The sequence below is a fragment of the Amia ocellicauda genome, chromosome 21 (genome assembly GCF_036373705.1).
Source record: "Amia ocellicauda isolate fAmiCal2 chromosome 21, fAmiCal2.hap1, whole genome shotgun sequence".
Lineage (NCBI taxonomy): Eukaryota > Metazoa > Chordata > Actinopteri > Amiiformes > Amiidae > Amia > Amia ocellicauda.
Window position 1 is genome coordinate 16198803 of NC_089870.1, and position 20098 is coordinate 16218900.

The 20098-nt window shown below is 40.9% G+C and overlaps 1 protein-coding gene across 1 annotated transcript; it reads right to left on the minus strand.

The window, feature by feature from the left end:
* Positions 1–1855: 1855 nt before the first annotated feature.
* On the minus strand, positions 1856–9391 carry LOC136716955 (olfactomedin-4). Its single transcript, XM_066694398.1, has 5 exons — positions 9273–9391; positions 8854–9021; positions 7371–7583; positions 5214–5358; positions 1856–2864 (listed from the first exon to the last, which is right to left on the minus strand). The coding sequence occupies exons 1-5, from the start codon at positions 9324–9326 to the stop codon at positions 2071–2073; spliced, it is 1374 nt and encodes a 457-aa protein (XP_066550495.1). The 5' UTR covers positions 9327–9391; the 3' UTR covers positions 1856–2070.
* Positions 9392–20098: the final 10707 nt, after the last annotated feature.

Below are 20098 nucleotides of genomic sequence, written 5' to 3' on the forward strand. Positions count from 1 at the left end.
ACGTTCGGAGAGATGGTGGACCTCTCTATTGAGCGGTCGGCAAAGGCAAAGGAGACAGCGTCCAAAGCCTAAAGGCAAGACAGACACCCAACAGCCCCCTGCGAAGCCGCAGAATCATCCCTGAAGGGACGCAGCCACCACCGCCACCCCCACCCCCCCACAACAGACCGACCGGACTCGATCAATAGAAAGCCTGCACCCGGGACTCCTGGGTGCGAACGACAATGACCCATGCATATGCCCTCCAATTCCACTCTGGCCCCCCCTTCAGAGAGGTGCAGACCACTACTGTCGGATGTCCCGAAAGGGCTCAAGCTCTCTCTCAGGAGATCGCTGTGATGTGGGAGAAACGAGCGATATGACTAGTGGCCGATGAAGACTCTCGATGTTCTCGGGGTACTTCCTGGTGCCAAAGAAGGATGGAAGCTTTCAGCTCATTCTCGATCTGAGGGGCCTCAACATGTTTCTGAACAAAAGATCCTGAACTACCTGGACGACTGCTGGTGTGCCCAGACTCCAGGCTTCAGGCGGAAGAACACACAGCAGAGATCACGTGACTGCACCGGGTATCGCAGTTCACATAGAGAAAAGCTCCCTCGATCCCACACAGACGGTGGGCTTCTTGGGGATGAAGCTGGACTCTCGAAAAATGCTTGCCTACCTGTCCCGGGCAAGACTCGAGTTGTTGGAGAAATGCCTGGCGTCATTCAGAAGGGCATCGACTCTCCGGCTGGTCAAATTTCAAAAGCCCGTATAGTTCCACCACCAGAGGGAGGGTGGATTCAAAACAGTGACTGGCGCACTGGGTGGCGGATACGATCCGGCTCACCTATGAGACTGCTAATGTTCCCATGCCTGAACACATTTCAGCGCACTCAACGAGGGGACAAGCCATGTCGTGGGCTCTTTTTCACAGTGCCACACTGCAGAACTGTGCAATGCTGCGACCTGGTCCGCTCAACAGACCTTCACAAGGTTCTACCGCCTCAACGTAGCGGACCAGCAGCGCCCAAGCTTGGGCTCCCAGGTACTTCAAACAGCTGGCCCTCAGGCACCGTGAGGCTCTGCAATACTTTTGATACCCCGGTTCCCTGAAAAAGAAAGACAGCCATTACTCTTCAGGGTTCACTCGGCCAGACGACCTTCCTGATGAAGAAATGGCAGGGAGCTGCAGTCAGGAAGAGACTTTTCACAGACGCCAGGGGCGGGTCTCCCTCCTGCCAGCAGGGCCCCTATTGCGCAGCTTTCATACATACTTTCACTGATTGACAGGTCAGAAGGCTCTTCCCATTCGGTAATGGCTGTCTTTCTTCTTCAGGGAACCGGGGTTATGATAATAGTTTCTCTGTCTATACAAAATAACATGGAATGACATAGTAAGATGCAAAGTCTGAAAGAGATTTGGGGTGTATTTCTTGTTTTTAAGGAAGAAAGGTCAATTGCATGTGAAATTACGGGTCTGATTTATAGAAGTGTGGTAAATAGTCAGTACCATCTGGAGTCACCCACTGACAAAACAAAGAAAGGCACCAGGATGTGCTGGGCACTGCCATGTGGGCTGTAACTCATGGCTGTGTGTTAAAGCCTCTCTTTGAGAAGGATCTTCTTCAGTGTAGTGGTGTTAGAGGGGCCACATCCACACCCACCCTGAGAGTTCTGAAAGTATGAATGCAAAAAGCTGTGTATATTGTATGAAAAACCTTAGGAAGAGAAGTCGGCACATGTTTTGAATATACCATGAACCTCTCTTATCAGACTGATTCATAAAGCAAACCATTAAAAGCATCCATCTGTCTATCCATCTATCTAACCATTTACATGTCTATCTATGCATTGTTTAAACACACTGACAATGTTTGATGCTTGATATTTGTATTTATTATTTTAAGGTAAATCAGTGACATAATCATATGCAGTGTTTGTTACACAGCCATACAAAGGTGTTTAACCTTTTCTTCATCATTATATAAATGCAGTAGCTAAAATCTGCCTTTTTTAATTTTCACATTCGGACGTTTTTAACAAGACAAGCTTTCTAATTATATCAAATTTTCATCTTTAAACGTGCTGTTATATCTTTTCGAATTTTACATTGTAATAGATATAGTAGCCTTTGCTATACATGTAAAGCCTCTGATCCGCAGGGTTGTAATCAAGGTACACAAATCCTTCATATTGCTTATTGAAAGGAATGCTTATATAACTCTCTTTACCTGTCTTAGTATCATATTTGTAGAATATCTCCTCAATGTTAAGGTTTATTTGTCTGGTGGCGTACAGAACACCACACACCATGAAAGCATTGCTCACTCTCCGCCTAAATACATTTGTCACCCAGGTCTGCTGTGCTGAAAAGGCATCTACATTCATTTTGGATAGGACCATGTTACCCTTACTGGCTTCTGTTGCATAAATGACCCACAGCCCGTTTTCATCGGCTGCAAAGTCAAAATCCTGGTACGTGGCAGAACTGTAGGAGAACCTGTTGTTCCAGGCAGCATCAGGCAACACCCTGGTCTCGACCACAAACGTCGTTGCATTCATTCTGCACAGATTTCCAGTATTATAGCAGTTATAATAGTAGTAATTCCCATGCATTATGTTATTAATGCCATTCCCCTTCAGGGTATTATCAAAATATTTAAATTGATTTCTTAAGAGCAGGTTGGTGTAGTCTGAGTACAGGTACAGGTTGTAGGTGTAGGGGCTAGTATACCCTGAATACCAGTACATGTCCTCAAAGCCCGGCTTCGGCTTTGAATCTCTTCCCCATCCTCCATAAAGGTAACCTTCATTGACATGTGCGCCCAGCTGGACTATATATGGCATGCTGATGTTAGAAATGCCTCCGTGATTACAAGATCCTGCAATGGAGAAAACATATATAGAGTATAATTAATCCCAATACAATTGCATTTCCAAGGAAAATCAATTAAAATAGCATAGGCAAATGTTCATAATAATGGTAGTATTGTGTCCCTGGTTTTCAGGTTCATTGTTCCAAACTAGTGCATTGTACAGTTATTACTTCCCTTGTTTTAAATTCTACACTTTTGACAATATACCCTAACACTCTGTTTGCCTGTTTTATTGCTTCCCCACATTGTTTGGATGGAGAAAGTGAGGAGTCCACATAAACTCCTAGGTCTTTCTCATGCGTTACTTCATCTAGTTCCATATAATTATAGTGGTTATTTGTGTTACCTGCATGTAATACGTTGCACTTGTCCACATTGAATTTCATCTGCCAGGTGTCGGCCCAAAATGAATATTATCTAAGTCCCTTTGAATAACCTGAGCTGCCGAGATTGTATTTGCGGAGCCACCTGTCTGCAAATTTGACTATCCCAGAGTCCAGATCATTAATAATGCAGCTGAGACTGATTGGTCTGTAATTTCCTGGCTCAGTTTTGTCCCCCTGCTTTCTTCCAGTCAGTTGGCACATCCCCTGTTCTAAGTGTCATTTGGAATATTTTAGTTAGCGACCTATAAATAATTTCCCTAATTTCTTTAAGTACCGTTGGAAATATACCATCTGGCTCAGGTGATTTGTTTGGTTTTAATTCTGCTAGTCCCTTTAGTACCTCCTCCTAATTTATCCTGATATCTTTTAGGGTTGACTGGACTGATTGTTAACCTGTGGTATGTTATCTGTTTTTTCTTTTGTAAAAACCTCTGTGAAATACTCATTTAGAACATTTGCCACATCTTGTTAATTTCTAACACTTCAATTTTTAGCCTTTATTGACCTCTTGCTGTTGTAATATTGAAAAAAGCTCTTTGCATTAGTTTTAGCTCAAAGAGCTATGTTTCTTTCTATTTCCCTCTTTGCTTTCGTGATCCCTCGTCTCTATTCCTTTTGTATGCGCTATACGATATTTTCTTTCTGTTGATATTTTGTTTGCATATTTCTATTAAACCATTTTGGACAATGTTTTTTGGTCCTCAATTTGCTATGTTTTGGTACAAATTTCTCCTGAGCCTCTAGTAGTATATTTTTGTAATATAACTATCCATTTCGACTGAATCTGTATCCAGTGTGCCCCAGTCTAACTCTTCTAAGTGCCGCCTCCTACCTTCAAGATTTGAATTTCTAAAATTGTAGACCATTGATTTAGACTTGGTCTTTATTTTTTGAAAGTATGCCTCGAAGCTAACCGTATTGTGATCGCAGTTCACCATTGGTTCAGAAACAGGAAGACAAACAAGCACTCCTCTATCTATATCTGATTACTCATATCAAAAATACAATTGTTCATATCAACAACAGCAGTTCATTCTTGATATGAACAATATTTTTTTGATAATTAAAATGCATATTAATTAACATGCAGCTAATTGATATCAGTAATTATGAATTATATGTCACAATGGCTTGCCATAGCAGTTTATTGTGACTTTCAAGGTAAAGTAAGTTGCTGATGGATGTTTTATAGTTAGCAATGGTGTTTTTTTCAGGTTAATGGCAATGCAGAAAGGTGTTCTTAGTTTGTTTGTTTATTAGTATCATTATGCTCTCTCTATTGTTGTGAGTCTGTTGTGCACTTTTCAGTGCTGTACATCATGTTGTAATCCTAACTGTATAAAACACTTACATTCACAACTTGCATCTCCATCAGTGAAGTGAAATAATGCTTGTGTAAGATCAGTAAAACAAGATACAGTATTAAACCATGAGACACATGGCACAAGCCACAGCTGTACACTGTGTTTGAACAAGTTGTCACATGAGAGCTATGGATTTGGTGATGTCAGTGTCTCGAGTACTGTTCTCGTGTGTGTACCACCCTTTCTGGCGAGAGCTGTATGTAGAGTAAATGTACATATTAATTCACTCCTTTGGCCTTAATTTGCATGACGTTGGGTAAATGTCAGCTCGTGGAATGAACTAAAACCATGTAAACCCTGAGACGGAGAGAGTCATTTCATCTTTGAAATGAGCATATAATTATTATGTCTCGAGTGTAGTCAAAATATGCATGTATTTGATAGAAGCAGGGACATACCATTTGGCCAAATAATTAAAGTTAGAAAAAATCATAAAGTGTATTTGTTTTTCTAATGCGCACTGATATGACCAATAAAAAATGTAACTTGGTCGCAGTCTGGAGCCCTCCCTCATGGGCACATGCTGATTCGATCAGTTTACTCAAAATGGAGGGGAAATTGTATGGTACTGGTAATAGAAGCATTTCTACAATATAAGTAATTACCAATATCAGGCTTGAAAGACTCATCATGCCACTTCTGGCAATCCTCCAGTTTCTTCTGCAGTTTAGTGAACTCATGCTGCATCACCAGCAGGTTGTTCTTGTCGTATCTCTCGAGCTGGTTCACCACTGATGTCATGTTCTGGATCTAAGGAATCAACAAGCAATAACAATTTAGAGTTTCAGGGGTTAAATTATTTGGTAATCTGATGTCATTTAGCTGAATTTGGAAGAAATCATAATTATAATGATTGATGCTGATGTGGCTGAAAAATATACATGGCGCTACATAATATCAGTATTAATATAAATCATAATAATTAAAACAAAGTCTGACCATCCAGGGGTTGTTCATGAATGCAGGCAAACTATATGCTGTGAATATCAATTGCATTGTAGGTAATTCACACGCATTTTACACAACATTATATATATATATATATATATATATATATATATATATATACACATATACACACACACAGTGGATCCGGAAAGTATTCACAGCGCTTCACTTTTTCCACATTTTGTTATGTTACAGCCTTATTCCATAATGGATTAAATTCATTATTTTCCTCAAAATTCTACAAACAATAACCCATAATGACAATGTGAAAGAAGTTTGTTTGAAATCTTTGCAAAATTTATTAAAAATAAAAATAAAAAACAAGAGAAGCACATGTACATGGCTGTATTCACAGCCTTTGCTCAATACTTTGTTGAAGCACCTTTGGCACCAATTACAGCCTCAAGTCTTTTTGAGTATGATGCTACCAGCTTGGCACACCCATTTGTGGGCAGTTTCTCCCATTCTTCTTTGCAGGACTTCTCAAGCTCCATCAGGTTGGATGGGGAGTGTCGGTGCTCAGCCATTTTCAGATCTCTCCAGAGATGTTCAAATCGGGTTCAAGTCTGGGCTCTGGCTGGGCCACTCAAGGACATTCACAGAGTTGTCCTGTAGCCACTCCTTTGTTATCTTGGCTGTGTTTTAGGGTGGTGGTCCTGTTGGAAGATGAACCTTCACCCCAGTCTGAGGTCCAGAGCGCTCTGGAGCAGGTTTTCATCAAGGATGTCTCTGTACATTGCTGCATTCATCTTTCCCTCGATCCTGACTAGTCTCCCAGTTCCTGCCGCTGAAAAACATCCCCACAGCATGATGCTGCCACCACCATGATTCACTGTAGGGATGGTATTGGCCAGGTGATGAGCGGTGCCTGGTTTCCTCCAGACATGAGTTCAATCTTTGTTTCATCAGACTAGAGAATTTTGTTTCTCAATTTGAGAATTTGAGTCCTTCAGGTGCCTTTTGGCAAACTCCAGGCAGGCTGTCATGTGCCTTTTACTGAGGAGTGGCTTCCTTCTGGCCACTCTACCATACAGGCCTGATTGGTGGAGTGCTGCAGAGATGGTTATTCTTCTGGAAGGTTCTCCTCTCTCCACAGAGACACGCTGGAACTCGGGTTCTTGGTCACCTCCCTGACTAAGGCCCTTCTGCCCCGATCGCTCAGTTTGGCCGGGCGGCCAGCTCTAGGAAGAGTCCTGGTGGTTCCAAACTTCTTCCATTTACGGATGATGGAGACCACTGTGCTCATTGGGACCTTCAATGCTGCAGAAATTTTTCTGTACCATTCCCCAGATCTGTGCCTCGATACAATCCTGTCTCTGAGGTCTACAGACAATTCCTTGGACTTCATGGCTTGGTTTGTGCTCTGACATGCACTGTTAACTGTGGGACCTTATATAGACAGGCGTGTGCCTTTCCAAATCATATCCAATCAACTGAATTTACCACAGGTGGACTCCAATCAAGTTGTAGAAACATCTCAAGGATGATCAGTGGAAACAGGATGCACCTGAGCTCAATTTTGAGTGTCAAGGCAAAGGCTGTGAATACTTATGTACATGTGCTTTTTTTGTTTTTTATTTTTAATACATTTGCAAAGATTTCAAACAAACTTCTTTCACGTTGTCATTATGGGTTATTGTTTGTAGAATTTTGAGGAAAATAATGAATTTAATCCATTTTGGAATAAGGCTGTAACATAACAAAATGTGGGAAAAGTGAAGCGCTGTGAATACTTTCCGGATGCACTGTATATATATATATATATATATATATATATATATATATATGAATATCAATTGTTTTTTTTTTCTTACCTCTACATACAAGAGGTCAAATATAGGTGAGGAAGAATTAACAGATTGTCTCAGCTGAGTGACCAGTGCCTCCATCTGCTGCAGCTCGATTCTCAGCAGCTCAAACTCCAGCTCTGTGTACTGGTCAGGTCTGCCCTGCATTATCTCCACACGCACCGTCAGGTTCACCAGCTTCTGGGCATAAATGACCAGCTTGCTTTCGTAGAGTTCGAGCTGCAGAAACACAGTGAAACAGTGACAGCAATTCTCTACACAGAGTGCCTCTGCTTTGCTTTGATATCAACCCCCATCACAAAGGAATTAGGTTTAGGGGACAACAAAGGTATTATTTAAAAGATGCACCGTCTCAAAATTAACAGGTAACTAATAAATGATGTACCAAAATGTATATATCATATGGCACAAAAATATAAATCACATACCAAAGTGGATATATCATATACCAGAAAAAATATGTCACTCTGCAAAAAAAAAAATATATACCAAAGTCTAGTGCATCAATTTGTTCATTTCTGTGGTGTAGGGCCAGTCCCTGAACCATGATACTGACACTCCATTATAATACAGACCAGCTGTGTCAACTCTTTATTAATTATTATAACTATTTGTTCTACCGTTAAACACAGGGAAATATATATATATAAAGCCTTCCTTGGAGCACTTTTGATAGGTACTGACCACTGCAGACCGGGAACACCCCACAAGAGCTGCAGTTTTGGAGATGCTCTGACCCAGTCGTCTAGCCATCACAATTTGGCCCTTGTCAAAGTCGCTCAGATCCTTACGCTTGCCCATTTTTCAACTTTGAGGTCAAAATGTTCACTTGCTGCCTAATATATCCCACCCACTGACAGGTGCCATGATAACGAGATTATCAGTGTTATTCACTTCACCTGTCATAATGTCATAATTATAATGTCATAATGTTATGGCTGATCGGTGTATATATATATATATATATATATATATATACATATATATATTCAAAAATTGTAATAAAAAATCTGTACATCGGGACCGAACCCACAACACTGAACTCACAGCGCTGTTCATAATGCCTCTCATCAACCAACTGCGCACACTGCGCATGTCCAACCCAACATCTCCACCACGTCACTTTGGTATATATATTTTTTGATTTATATATGAATTATATTTTCTACTATATGATATATCCATTTTGGTATATGATTTCATTTTTCTGCTATATGATATATCCACTTTGGTATATGATTTCTTTTTACTGTCAATTTTGAATTGAATGGCCCCTCATAATCAAAAACATAAACCATCAACACACCTGTCTAGTAAAATAGTTATATTAACTTGCATAATTGCATGATCATCATTACCTGATATAAGTATTATTTGTAAAACAAATATGCACATATTTTATTCTGTAGCTTTTTTCATACTTTTGGAAGTTATACATGATGTTTTGAGTGCTGGTAAGTTTAAGGTATGGATATTAACAGTTTTATACCTTGCTCAATCCCAGCTCCACTTTCTGGCTAAGCTCCATTGATGTTTTTTGCAGGAGTTCCACTTTGTCACCTGGAAAACTAGTGTCTGGCAGGAACACTTTACAGACACACTGTCCGTTCTCGTCTGCACCTGCAGTCACATTGCCAGAGCCCCAGTGGTCTATGGGCTGGAAATGGTGTGTGGTTATACAGGGTTGAGCACGAGCATGCATTGAGGTTGCATAAGGTACATTTTCACAATATTGTTACAGTTCTCTAAGATTGTAACATACTTTGACACACTCAGGATTAATTTTGAATTACTAAATTATTATTAATACATGTATTTATAAAGTAAAAAACAGAAAAATGAATGTGACTTATATTAGGAAAAGTTCACATTAAAATGAATAATGAACAACTGAAAGCAGTTTCTCACCACCCAGGCCAACGTAGATCTGAGGAGAGCAAACAGGAGCAGAGCAGGAACCATTGTTCTTCAGTGTTGTCCTCCCAGCTCTCTTGTGTTTTGGTGTCTGGATACAGGGGCTTTTAAAGCCCACCTTATCTTGGGCTGTATCAACATCTTCATTTTTCCCAGACTTATTACTATAGTTCTCCATTTCATCTTTATGGCATTGATGATAGCAACATCTTTGATGACTTTCATTACTGTGGTAGTGAAAATGAGATGATTTGCAAACAATAGGATTATGAGGTTATTTTCCTTGGCTTGCTCTTGGAATGGTGTTGGCTGGTTGCTAGAGGGAGGAATAGCATTGACCACCTGGCAGGATTAATAAATTCCCATCAGAAGGCATGGTAAGAACCTGGGAAATGTCCACGGTGTCCTTTTGCTTTATTCTGAGCTAATGGTCATTGATCAAGATCATAAAGATCTTCACATGAAGTATATATTTTGTAAAACAAATAGGCATTTTTCAAATTGAAACTGAAAACCATGAGACTGTAGCTAGGAGGTCTGATCGAAAAGAGGCATCAGAAAAGACAATCAGATCCATAACCCACATTAAATCTTTATCTTGGGCTGTATCAACATCTTATTTTTTTCAGACTTTTTACTTTATTTACTGTAGTTCTCTGTTTGAGGTCTAAGGCATTGATGATAGCAACATCTTTGATGATCTTAATTATTGTATTTGTTTGCATTATTGGGATGATTTGCAAACACAATGTGAAGATATTGTCTTCTGTGACTTTTGCAAGAAATGGTATTTGCTGTTTGCTAAAGGGAGGAGAGACAGCTTGGCCACCTGGTAGTCTTCATAAATTCACAGAGAAGTAGTGTTTGCATCATATGGATGTTCTTGTGGTCAACACAGAGATAAAAGTTGGAATACAATAAAACATTTATTGCCTAGAAATAATTGTGGTAAGTTAGTGTTACATTTGAAAAAGCAGTTTAGTTTAGAGAGATGACAGTGAATGGAGCCTTCCTCCACCAGGTGTTTTCTTGTTTGTGTTTCTCTGTACTCACAGACTGCAGTGACACAGATGTTCCAGTGCCTGACACCAGACCCTAGGTGGTATAAGTGGGCCCTCTCCTTTTGTGACACACTATAGCCTATGGCTGAAGTGGAGATAGGAGGCAGCCAGAGCGTTGTTCCTTCCTCCATTGACTCATGACCCACACACTCGGGCTTCAGCCACTGTCTGCCTGCATGAAAGATCGAGACGCTCTGATAAATGTCCTTCGGCTTCTGAAGCATTGTGCCAGCAATGGCTGGACAGTCCATTCCTGAAAGGGATGGGATGCCATGAGCAGCTTTTATTATTGCCTGCCTGGTTGCAGTCAGCTGTTTCAGGTGCTGGGATGAGAGCTCAGAAGCAAGTGTGTTCAGCTATTAATAACAGAATAAGGAACACAGTGAATCACAGCATATCTCTGTGAAACATGACTGGCTTTTCAAATGGCAATAGGGATATCAAAGTTAAACATTGTGTGAATAGAACAAAGTCCATTTTGAATGAATAATCATAATGTTCTAAGGATTTAAAGGCCTCAAATCCTCCTGAATAAGATATAAAGAATTTGCTCTAAATTCTGTAAAGGGATCCCTTACGGAAATGTAATATATGCAGAATATATTTTTCAAAATATATTATTGGAAAAAACTATATATTTTAATATATCTGTTTCAATACACGGTCATATATTCCTGGAAAATATATTATAATATAATGTAATATACTGCAATATATTTTAAAATATGTAAATTATTGCCATTTTTGTATATTGTGATATACTTTTCAAAATATATGAATATATTTTAAATATATTATGAAAACATCCAAATATATTTTAACATATATGTTACAATATATTGTGTTATTGTCCTGGGACATATAATAGCTTATAATATACTACAATATATTTTAAAATATATAAATTATTGCTGTGTTTGTATATTGAGATATATTTTACAAAACATATCAAATTCAAGCTAAAATGAATGAATTATTGGCATGACCAGAGTCCTCTACAATACAACAGAGTAATACAATAACATCATAATATAAACAGACATGTGAAAATACATACATGTGTAGCGTTATGTTGGGTGTATTTTGATAAGAGCATTTGGGCTCTGAGCTGAAGCACTGATCTAAAGAAGACCTCTCCCCACCCAAAGTTATCAGATTTCCTTAGCTCATCAGCTTGGAACTGGTTTGCATCAGAGTGACAGTTTTGGGGAGGATGGCACCGAGAATGGGCCGAATGGTTTAGAGTCCTGCTATGAAATGTCTGGAGAAAGGGGCCTGTAGGTGATAAAAACTCTTTGAAGTGGACGAGAGCCGAAATCCCGACATAGAGCTATGAACCCGGGCCAACCGGCATTTCCAAAAGATGGCATGGATTTACATCAGTCATAAATCAAGCCCCCCTCCAATAGGACACTGGGGGCTGAAACCGAAATCCAATCTCAAAAATTCAAGAACCAATCACCTATTGATCTGACAGACTATAAGGAACAGCGCACAGTCTTTTTCTCTCTCTCTCTCTCACCTGAACCAGAAACTCGCTGCCACAGCTCAACCTGTAGCTCTGTTGCCAGAACCGGAACCAGAAACCAACTAAGTCTTTGACGGCAACAGAAGAGTTAACCTGGGACAAGGAGATTGAGCCGTATGAAGAATTCTTTTAAAGGACTTTATTAAATAAAGGACTTTACAGACTGCGCTGCCCGCCTGTGCCCACCTGATCAGTGGAGTTTTACAGCTGGACAATTGACTAAGTCGACTGTATACGAAAGTGTTCAGTCATTTACATAGCTATTTGAGTCTAAAGAAACTTGACCCTGGGAACAAACAGGGCCCTGCTTTCCTCAAAGACTTCGTCTTCAAGTAACTACGGTGGAACCCCTGCTTACAAAGAAGATTCTGTGCACAACCTTGGAGCCTTCAAACCAGTGGAAAATCTGTTTGGAAAAGACTCTACTTTCGCGAAACCCCAACTTCCAGGTGCATCGACTGAGTGGAAGTTCTTGGACAAAGCCGAACCGGACGGCCTTTGTTCCCAACCACACGGACCTCGTGCCGTGTGCTGTTATCTGAGCCCGAAGACAGAGAGGCCTCTCTGCGACGAAGTTCAGATAAGTTTAACAGTTTGTAGTTCATGATTCATGACATTTGAGAAATCAATTAGAAATGTTAATCTGTGATTCATAATTCTAGAATGTGTAATATCATTTAGTTTTCTTAAATATAAATGTGTGTTGCATTAAACTGTTTTGTTGATAATTTTTGAAATAAAATCTGTCAACGCCGAGAAATATCTTCTCATTCCTGTTTAACTGTTTAGTCTGAAATTGACACAAGTTAATAGACATTAGATTATTGGTGGCCCTGCCTATCCTTAATCATTGAATAATAATCAGTTAAGGGAAATTGTGGTAACAAGTAATGATAGGATCTTTCTCGGCACTTAAACGTAAATGAGACTGATATATATATATAACGAGAAGTTACCTGACATAAATACTAACCTGCGTAGTTATTTAATGTCTGACTAATAATACTAACGAGAGACTCACCTTCGTCTTACTAACCGGTATTGTAGTCAATGTGTTTATAACCTTTTTTTGTTTAACGATTTGTGTGTTATCATATGCGATCCCATGGTCTTTGATTTGGTCACGAAAGTGATTTGTCTTTGATTTGTTGATCTAGAGTTGAATTTTAATTAGTTTTTCCCTTTTGTATAATTAGTGTAGTGCTACATTTAGTCTTGTTTTTGAATAAATTTGACAATTTATATCTTTGGAATTGGTGTCTGCATCCAATTATTACAGAAATTGAGTTCTACAAGATTCCAGGATTCGTGATAAGGTGATACTATAAATTCACTTCTTAAATTGAAATTTATAAGTGTACCTTACGCTACACATGGAATTAAGCAACATATGAGAAATACATGATCAAAACATCAAATTATATTTTAATGTATATTACAATATATTGTATTTTTTGGAAAATATATTACAGTTTCTTATACTTTAAAATATGTAAATTGCAGTTTTTGTATATTGTGAAATACATTAAGATATTTTTAAAACATAAAAATGTGAATTATGGCTATTTTTATATATTGAAATACATAATACTTTATATATTTTTCAAAACTTCTAAATATCTTGTTAACATACTTTTAAATATAAAACATACCCAGATACCAGATTTTGAAAATAATGATAGCTTTAACACCTGATATTGCTTTAAAAATGTAAATATATGATATAAAAAAGAACCAAAATGTGTGTTTCATTAACCCTTTACGTCCATGTGAGAGAAAAACACTTTTTTGTTAGAACAAATAAAACAATGCAAATGCAATATAAATAACTTTTTAATTTACAATATTATACTTTATAATAACGAGTTTTTGTAAAAAAAACAAACAACAATACACTAAAATGCAAATAAACAAAATGCATCCTGATCTACTCCCCTTCACCTCCTCACTCCTTTCCCCTATGCATTTAAACAAGCTGCTGTCATCCCACTCCTCAAGAAACCAACCCTTGACCCCACCTCTCCTCAGAACTAATGCCCTTTCTCCCTACTCCCCTTCCTCTCAAACACCCTCGAGCGTACTGTCCACCGTCAGCTCTCTGACTTTCTTTCCCATCACTCACTCCTAGATCCTCTGCAATCCAGCTTCCGCACAGCTCACTCCACTGAGATTGCTCTCCTGCTCTCCCTCAGCTGTGCTCGGGCGGCCTCCCTCTCCTCAGTCCTCATTCTCCTTGATCTCTCTGCAGCAACTGACACTGTCGATCACTCCATCCTCCTCTCCTGCCTCGCTGACCTTGGAATCTCTGGGACTGCTCTCACCTGGTTCTCCTCCTACCTCAGTGACCGGTCCTACCAAGTGACATGGCGAGGCTCCTCATCCACCCCCCAGCCTCTCCTCACAGGCGAACCCCAAGGCTCCATCCTGGGCCCGCTCCTGTTCTCTCTCTACACATCCCATGGTTTCTATTACCATTTCTACACAGATGATACCCAGATCTTCTTGTCTTTTCCCTCTTCTGACCCTCTCATCCCCTCTAGCATATCTTCCTGTTTGTCTGTTATCTCCGCCTGGATGCACTCATACCACCTCAAGCTCAACCTCTCCAATTTGGATCTCCTCTTTTTCCCCCACTCTTCCTCACCTTCTGCTGACCTCTCCATCTCGATCCCCTTGGAATCCACCACACTCTCTCCTTCTTCCACTAAATACCTAGGTGGCACCCTCGATCCTTCACTCTCCTACACCCAGCACATCACCACACTGACACGCACCTGCAGATTCTTCCTGAGCAACATACGCCGGATCCATCCCTTCCTCACCGACTACTCGACTCAGCTACTCGTCCAGTCACTGGTCCTCTCCCATATGGACTACTGCAACTCCCTCCTGGCCGGCCTACCTGCAACTACTACCCACCCGCTCCAGCTCATCCAGAACTCTGCGGCTCGTCTGCTACTTCTCTCTGCCCCGATTCGCACACGCTACTCCACTGCTCCACTCCCTCCACTGTCTCTCCATACGGCATGTATTCAGTTCAAGACACTGACCCTCACCTACCATTGTCTCGACCACACTGCACCAAGATACCTTCAAGCACTCGTCTCTCCATACATCCCCTCCAGACCACTGCGGCCTTCTGCTGCCAGAAGACTATCTCTGCCTCCTTTCCACTCTCCTTCCTCCAGAGCCGCTCCTTCTCATCCCTGGCCCCTAAATGGTGGAACGACCTTCCCACCGGAGTCCTTGACCTCCTTTCGGCGCTTACTCAAGACACATCTTTTCAGACAGTACTTGTAATTTTAGACCTTTTAATCCCCATTAGATAGCATTTCATAGCATTTTATCATGCTTCTTGTATTATTGATTGATTTTCCTCCTTGCTCCCTTTCCCGTAACCCTTGACTGTACCTTACGTCTTGACGGCACTTAGATTTACTTTCCAGGATGTATGTCCACACTTACTGTACTTAACTGTATAAATTGGAAGTCGTAAAATGTATTATATCTTGAATTGCTTTGTGTAATGTAAATTTGAATTTGTAATGTTTGATGCCTTGTACTTAACTATACAAAAAAATATAATAATAATAATAATAATAATAATAATAATAATACAAATAATACGAAATGAACGCAAATGAAAATACACTGAAATGCTATAATAATAATAATAATAATAATAATAATAATAATAATAATAATAATAATAATAAACAATGAACAGTAACTATCAACATTTTTATTGAAATGTTCAATACAGTAAACTTGGCAGATGTGCTACAGGGCGGCATTGTGACGGATCTGGCGCCGCAAACGCCGCGTCACTGCCTTGTATTCAGCACTTTTTTCTGAACCTATCCCATCACAGCACTGTATAGCTTTTGCTAAAAACTACATAAACTACAACTTAACAAGTACAACTAACAATAAAACGAGCAATAATAGGCCTTTAAAACCATGTATATACTTGTAAAATGTGTATGGATTGCCGCAATAGACTTGTAGACGCGCACAGGTGCAGTGGAAACTGTAAACACCTGTGATTGTATAAAAACGGCACATGATCGCCTCCGCCCCGGGGCCAACACTGACATCACACAGTCTCCAGATGAAGGACATTTCAATACAATACAATGTTAATTATGCTTTATTGAAATTGGAAATAATATATTTAATATGATAATATATATGTAAAAAATTACAAATACATTTGGTGAAATATATTAATGCAAATATATTCTTAAATGTATTTTAGATATAATTGAGGAAAATGTATTTTGAATTAAATATATATATATTGCAATATATTTCCTTTCCATATGGGATGTTTCAAAATTAGAGAGTTCAGACTAATACAGCCATCAATATCCTTCAGTGCTATTTTGCATCTCCATTATCACATGTGGAGCAATGTTTAGATGTTACTTGTTTCGATGTCTAAATGTCAGTTTATGGGTTTATTATTATTATTATTATTATTATTATTATTATTATTATTATTATTATTATTATTATTATTATTATTATTATTATTTTTATTTCTTGGCAGACGCCCTTATCCAGGGCGACTTACAACATAAGTGCAAAAGTACAAGGCATCAATCATTACAAGTTCAACTTAGCTAAAACATAACAATTCAAAATACATTTTACAGATTCCAATTTACAATTTACACAAGTACAGTAAGAGACTTCCTACATCCTGGATGGTGAAAGCTAAGTGCTGTCAAGATGTAGGGTTACAGACAAGGGCTACGGGAAAGGGAGCAAGGAGGAAAACAATCAAGAATGCGAGGAGCATAATAAAAACTGTGAAGTGTTATCTAGCAGGGATAGAGGACTAATATTACAAGTGCTGTCGGAAGAGATACGTCTTGAGTAAGCGCCGGAATGAGGTCAAGGACTCTGCTGTTTTGACTTCGGTGGGCAGGTCGTTCCACCACTTAGGGGCCAGGGATGAGAAGGAGCGGCTCTGGAGGAAGGAGAGTGGAGAGGAGGCAGAGTTAGCCTTCTGGCACTGGAGGAGCGCAGTGGTCTGGATGGGATGTATGGAGAGACGAGTGACTGAAGGTAGCTTGGTGCAGTGTGGTCAAGACAGCGGTAGGTGAGGGTCAAAGTCTTGAACTGAATGAGTGCCGCTATCGGGAGCCAGTGGAAGAAGCGGAGCAGTGGAGTAGCGTGTGCGAATCGTGGCAGAGAGACACCAGACGAGTCGCAGAGTTCTGGATGAGCTGGAGTGGGCGGGTAGTGGATGCAGGCAGGCCGGCCAGGAGGGAGTTGCAGTAGTCCATATGGGAGAGGACCAGTGACTGGACGAGTAGCTGAGTCGAGTAGTCGGTGAGGAAGGGACGGATCCGGCATATGTTGCTCAGGAAGAATCTGCAGGTACACGTCAGCGTGGTGATGTGCTGGGAGAAGGAGAGTGTAGGATCGAGGGTGACCTTGATTGAGGTCAAGGAGGATGAGGACTGAGGAGAGGGAGGCTGCCCGAGCGTGGCTGAGGGAGTCAGTGACAGCCAGGAGAGCCGTTTCAGTGAAGTGAGCTGTGCGGAAGCCGGATTGCAGAGGATTGAGTGTTGGGACAGAAAGTCAGAGAGCTGACGGTGGACCGCCCGCTCAAGAGTCTTGGAGAGGAAGGGAAGTAGGGAGACAGGGCAGTAGTTCTGAGGAGAGGTGGCATCAAGGGTTGGTTTCTTGAGCAGTGGGATGACAGCAGCTTGTTTAAATGCAGAGGGGAAACAGCCAGAGAGGAGTGAGGAGTTGAGGAGGGAGGAGATGAAGGGGAGAAGATCAGGAGCGGTTGCTTGGAAGAGATGAGAAGGGAGAGGGTCTAGGTCGCATGTTGTGGGTTTGTGACGTAGGAGGAGAGCAGAAACTTCAGCATCTGAGAGAGGTGAGAATGAAGAAAAGGAAGCTAGGTTGGTGGGAGGTTTCGGTGTGATGGGAGATGAGGGTGGAGTATTGAAGAGCCTGCGGATGTCTGCAATCTTGGAGGAGGAGAAGGAGGCGAAATCATCAGCAGTGAAAGATGAGGGAGGAGGAGGGGGAGGAGGGGCAAGGAGGGAGGATAAGGTGGAGAAGAGCTTGCGAGGGTTGTTGATAGTGGATTCGAAGAGAGATTGGAAGTAAGACTTCTTGGCTGAGGTGAGAGAGGACGAGAAAGTGGACAGTAGAGAGCGGTAGAGTTCGAGGGCAGCTGGGAGTTTGGTCCTTTTCCATTTTTGTTCGGCGGCACGCAGACTAGTTTGGGTTGCACGGAGAATAGCACAGAGCCAAGGCTGAGGAGGGGAGGGACGGGCAGGACGAGACGTGAGAGGACAGAGAGAGTCAAGGGAGGAGGTGAGGGAGGAGAACAAAGAGGAGGTAGCACAGTTGACAGATAGATTTGAAAAACAATCAATGGAAGGTTTATGAAAGAACATTTCCCAGCCATTCATATTTTCTTTTTAGCTATATCTGAAAATGGGCAGTGAAACTGGGGCTTTATATTACAACATGAAGAGAAAGTTACTGTTGAAATCAGTTTTACCTTCAAAATAACATAACTCCAGATACAAAAGCATCCAGTAAAGCATGTTTTAATTTAACTGAATGTGTTTCCAGGAAAGACAACAAATCCAAAGACATTTGGATTCACTGCAGATTGAATATGGATATTTATGTTCGTTTAAACTTTCACAAATTTATAAACGGTTCATTCTTTTTTTTTTTTAATAAATCAAACAACCATAGAAACTGATGGGTTTTTGGACATTATTATTATTACTGCAGGGTTCAACCACCCCCCACCCATCCCCACCCCCATTTTGATGTTCACACATTTGTTTGGCATGCTGCGGGAAACCCTATTGTCTGTGATATTTATACCAAAAAAATCACTGATACGATTAAGCCATGAGAAGGGCGAAGGTGTTGTTCTCAGACCATGATGTCATCAAAACAAACAACTTGCTTTGGGGTAGAAAACTCCCTTCCAGCTGTGTTTGGTTTAGTAAGCAGTGTTTTTCTATGAATACCCAACAACAATAGGCAAAGTAGTAAGTCTGGGTCAATTGCAATGAAGCTGCAGAGTTAGTACGGAGTTGCGTACAGGCTAGTATGGTAATATCTCGGGATTATCCCCAGCTGCAAGAGGATAAGAAAGAGGTGGAGCGAAGTTGGAGACTAGCTGATCCTCAGCTTTAGTATGGTACTAAGGATTAAGTTTGTTGTTATGCTACCAAACGGGAAGTGAAGTCGGTGAAGAGGCCTAGCCTCGACTCAGCTAGCAAATTCTGAGTGGTTGTTAGCAGCATACACAGAACATGATGACATGCTAATGCTAGGACGCATTGGCAGTGCTAATCTTGTTAAAATGTGAATGCCATTTACATGATATAATGCTACATAACATTTTTGTACCATAGTCGATAATATTTTTGTTCAGAATTATTTTTTTGTTTGTGAATATATTTAAATTCAAACTCAAGACAATATTGTGTATGAAAATATATGTATGGCACAAATTGCATTTCCCATTGCCAGCCAGATGTGGTGGAAGTGAGTGTGGGCCCAGTACAGACAACTGGACCCGACTCCACAGCTGACTGGATGCCTCCAACTGGATGCCGGCAGCGACAGCTACAAGCGCTCCTTCAGAAGTGGCAATGTACGTTTGCCACACATGAAGTCGACTTTGGACGGACTAGTGTGGTGTACCACCACATCCCCACAGGGGCTGCTCCGCCCTGTCGAGAACACTACCACCTGGTGCCTCCGGCCCTGTACCAGGAATTGCGTGAGTTACTCCAACAAATGGAATGTCACGGTGTAATTAAGGAAAGCAGCAGCCGGCTGCACTGGTTGTCCTTGTCAGGAAGAAGGATGTTTTCATAGTGACTGGGGGCTAGCTTTGAGTCACAATTAATGAGCAATCTAAGTAATATGTATGGGCTTTGGAAAAGCAGGATCACACCCTATCATCCCCAAGGTAACGGGGCCTGCAAACGCATGAACCACTGCTCTCCTTGTTGGGGACCTTGGGGGAGGCAGAACAATTGGCTCAACAAACGTCCTGAATTAATACATGTCTATAACAATGTGATGCATGAAATTACCAGCTACTCACCTTCCCCAGGGGCAGGCATAGCACCAGATCCCACGCTGATACAGGGTGGGGAAGTCCAGAGGTCGCAACGGGAGAACTTGGGAGTTAGGTCTCAGCGATATAGGGACGAAAGTGCAGGAAA

Bases quoted from the DNA above. Each gene is read 5' to 3' on its own strand.
- LOC136716955 (XM_066694398.1), bottom strand. From the start codon at position 9,326: ATGGTTCCTGCTCTGCTCCTGTTTGCTCTCCTCAGATCTACGTTGGCC. The intron at 9,022-9,272 runs GTGAGAAACTGC...CACCATTTCCAG, and splicing joins GATCTACGTTGGCCTGGGTG to CCCATAGACCACTGGGGCTC. The intron at 5,359-7,370 runs GTAAGAAAAAAA...TTGATTCCTTAG, and splicing joins TTGACCTCTTGTATGTAGAG to ATCCAGAACATGACATCAGT.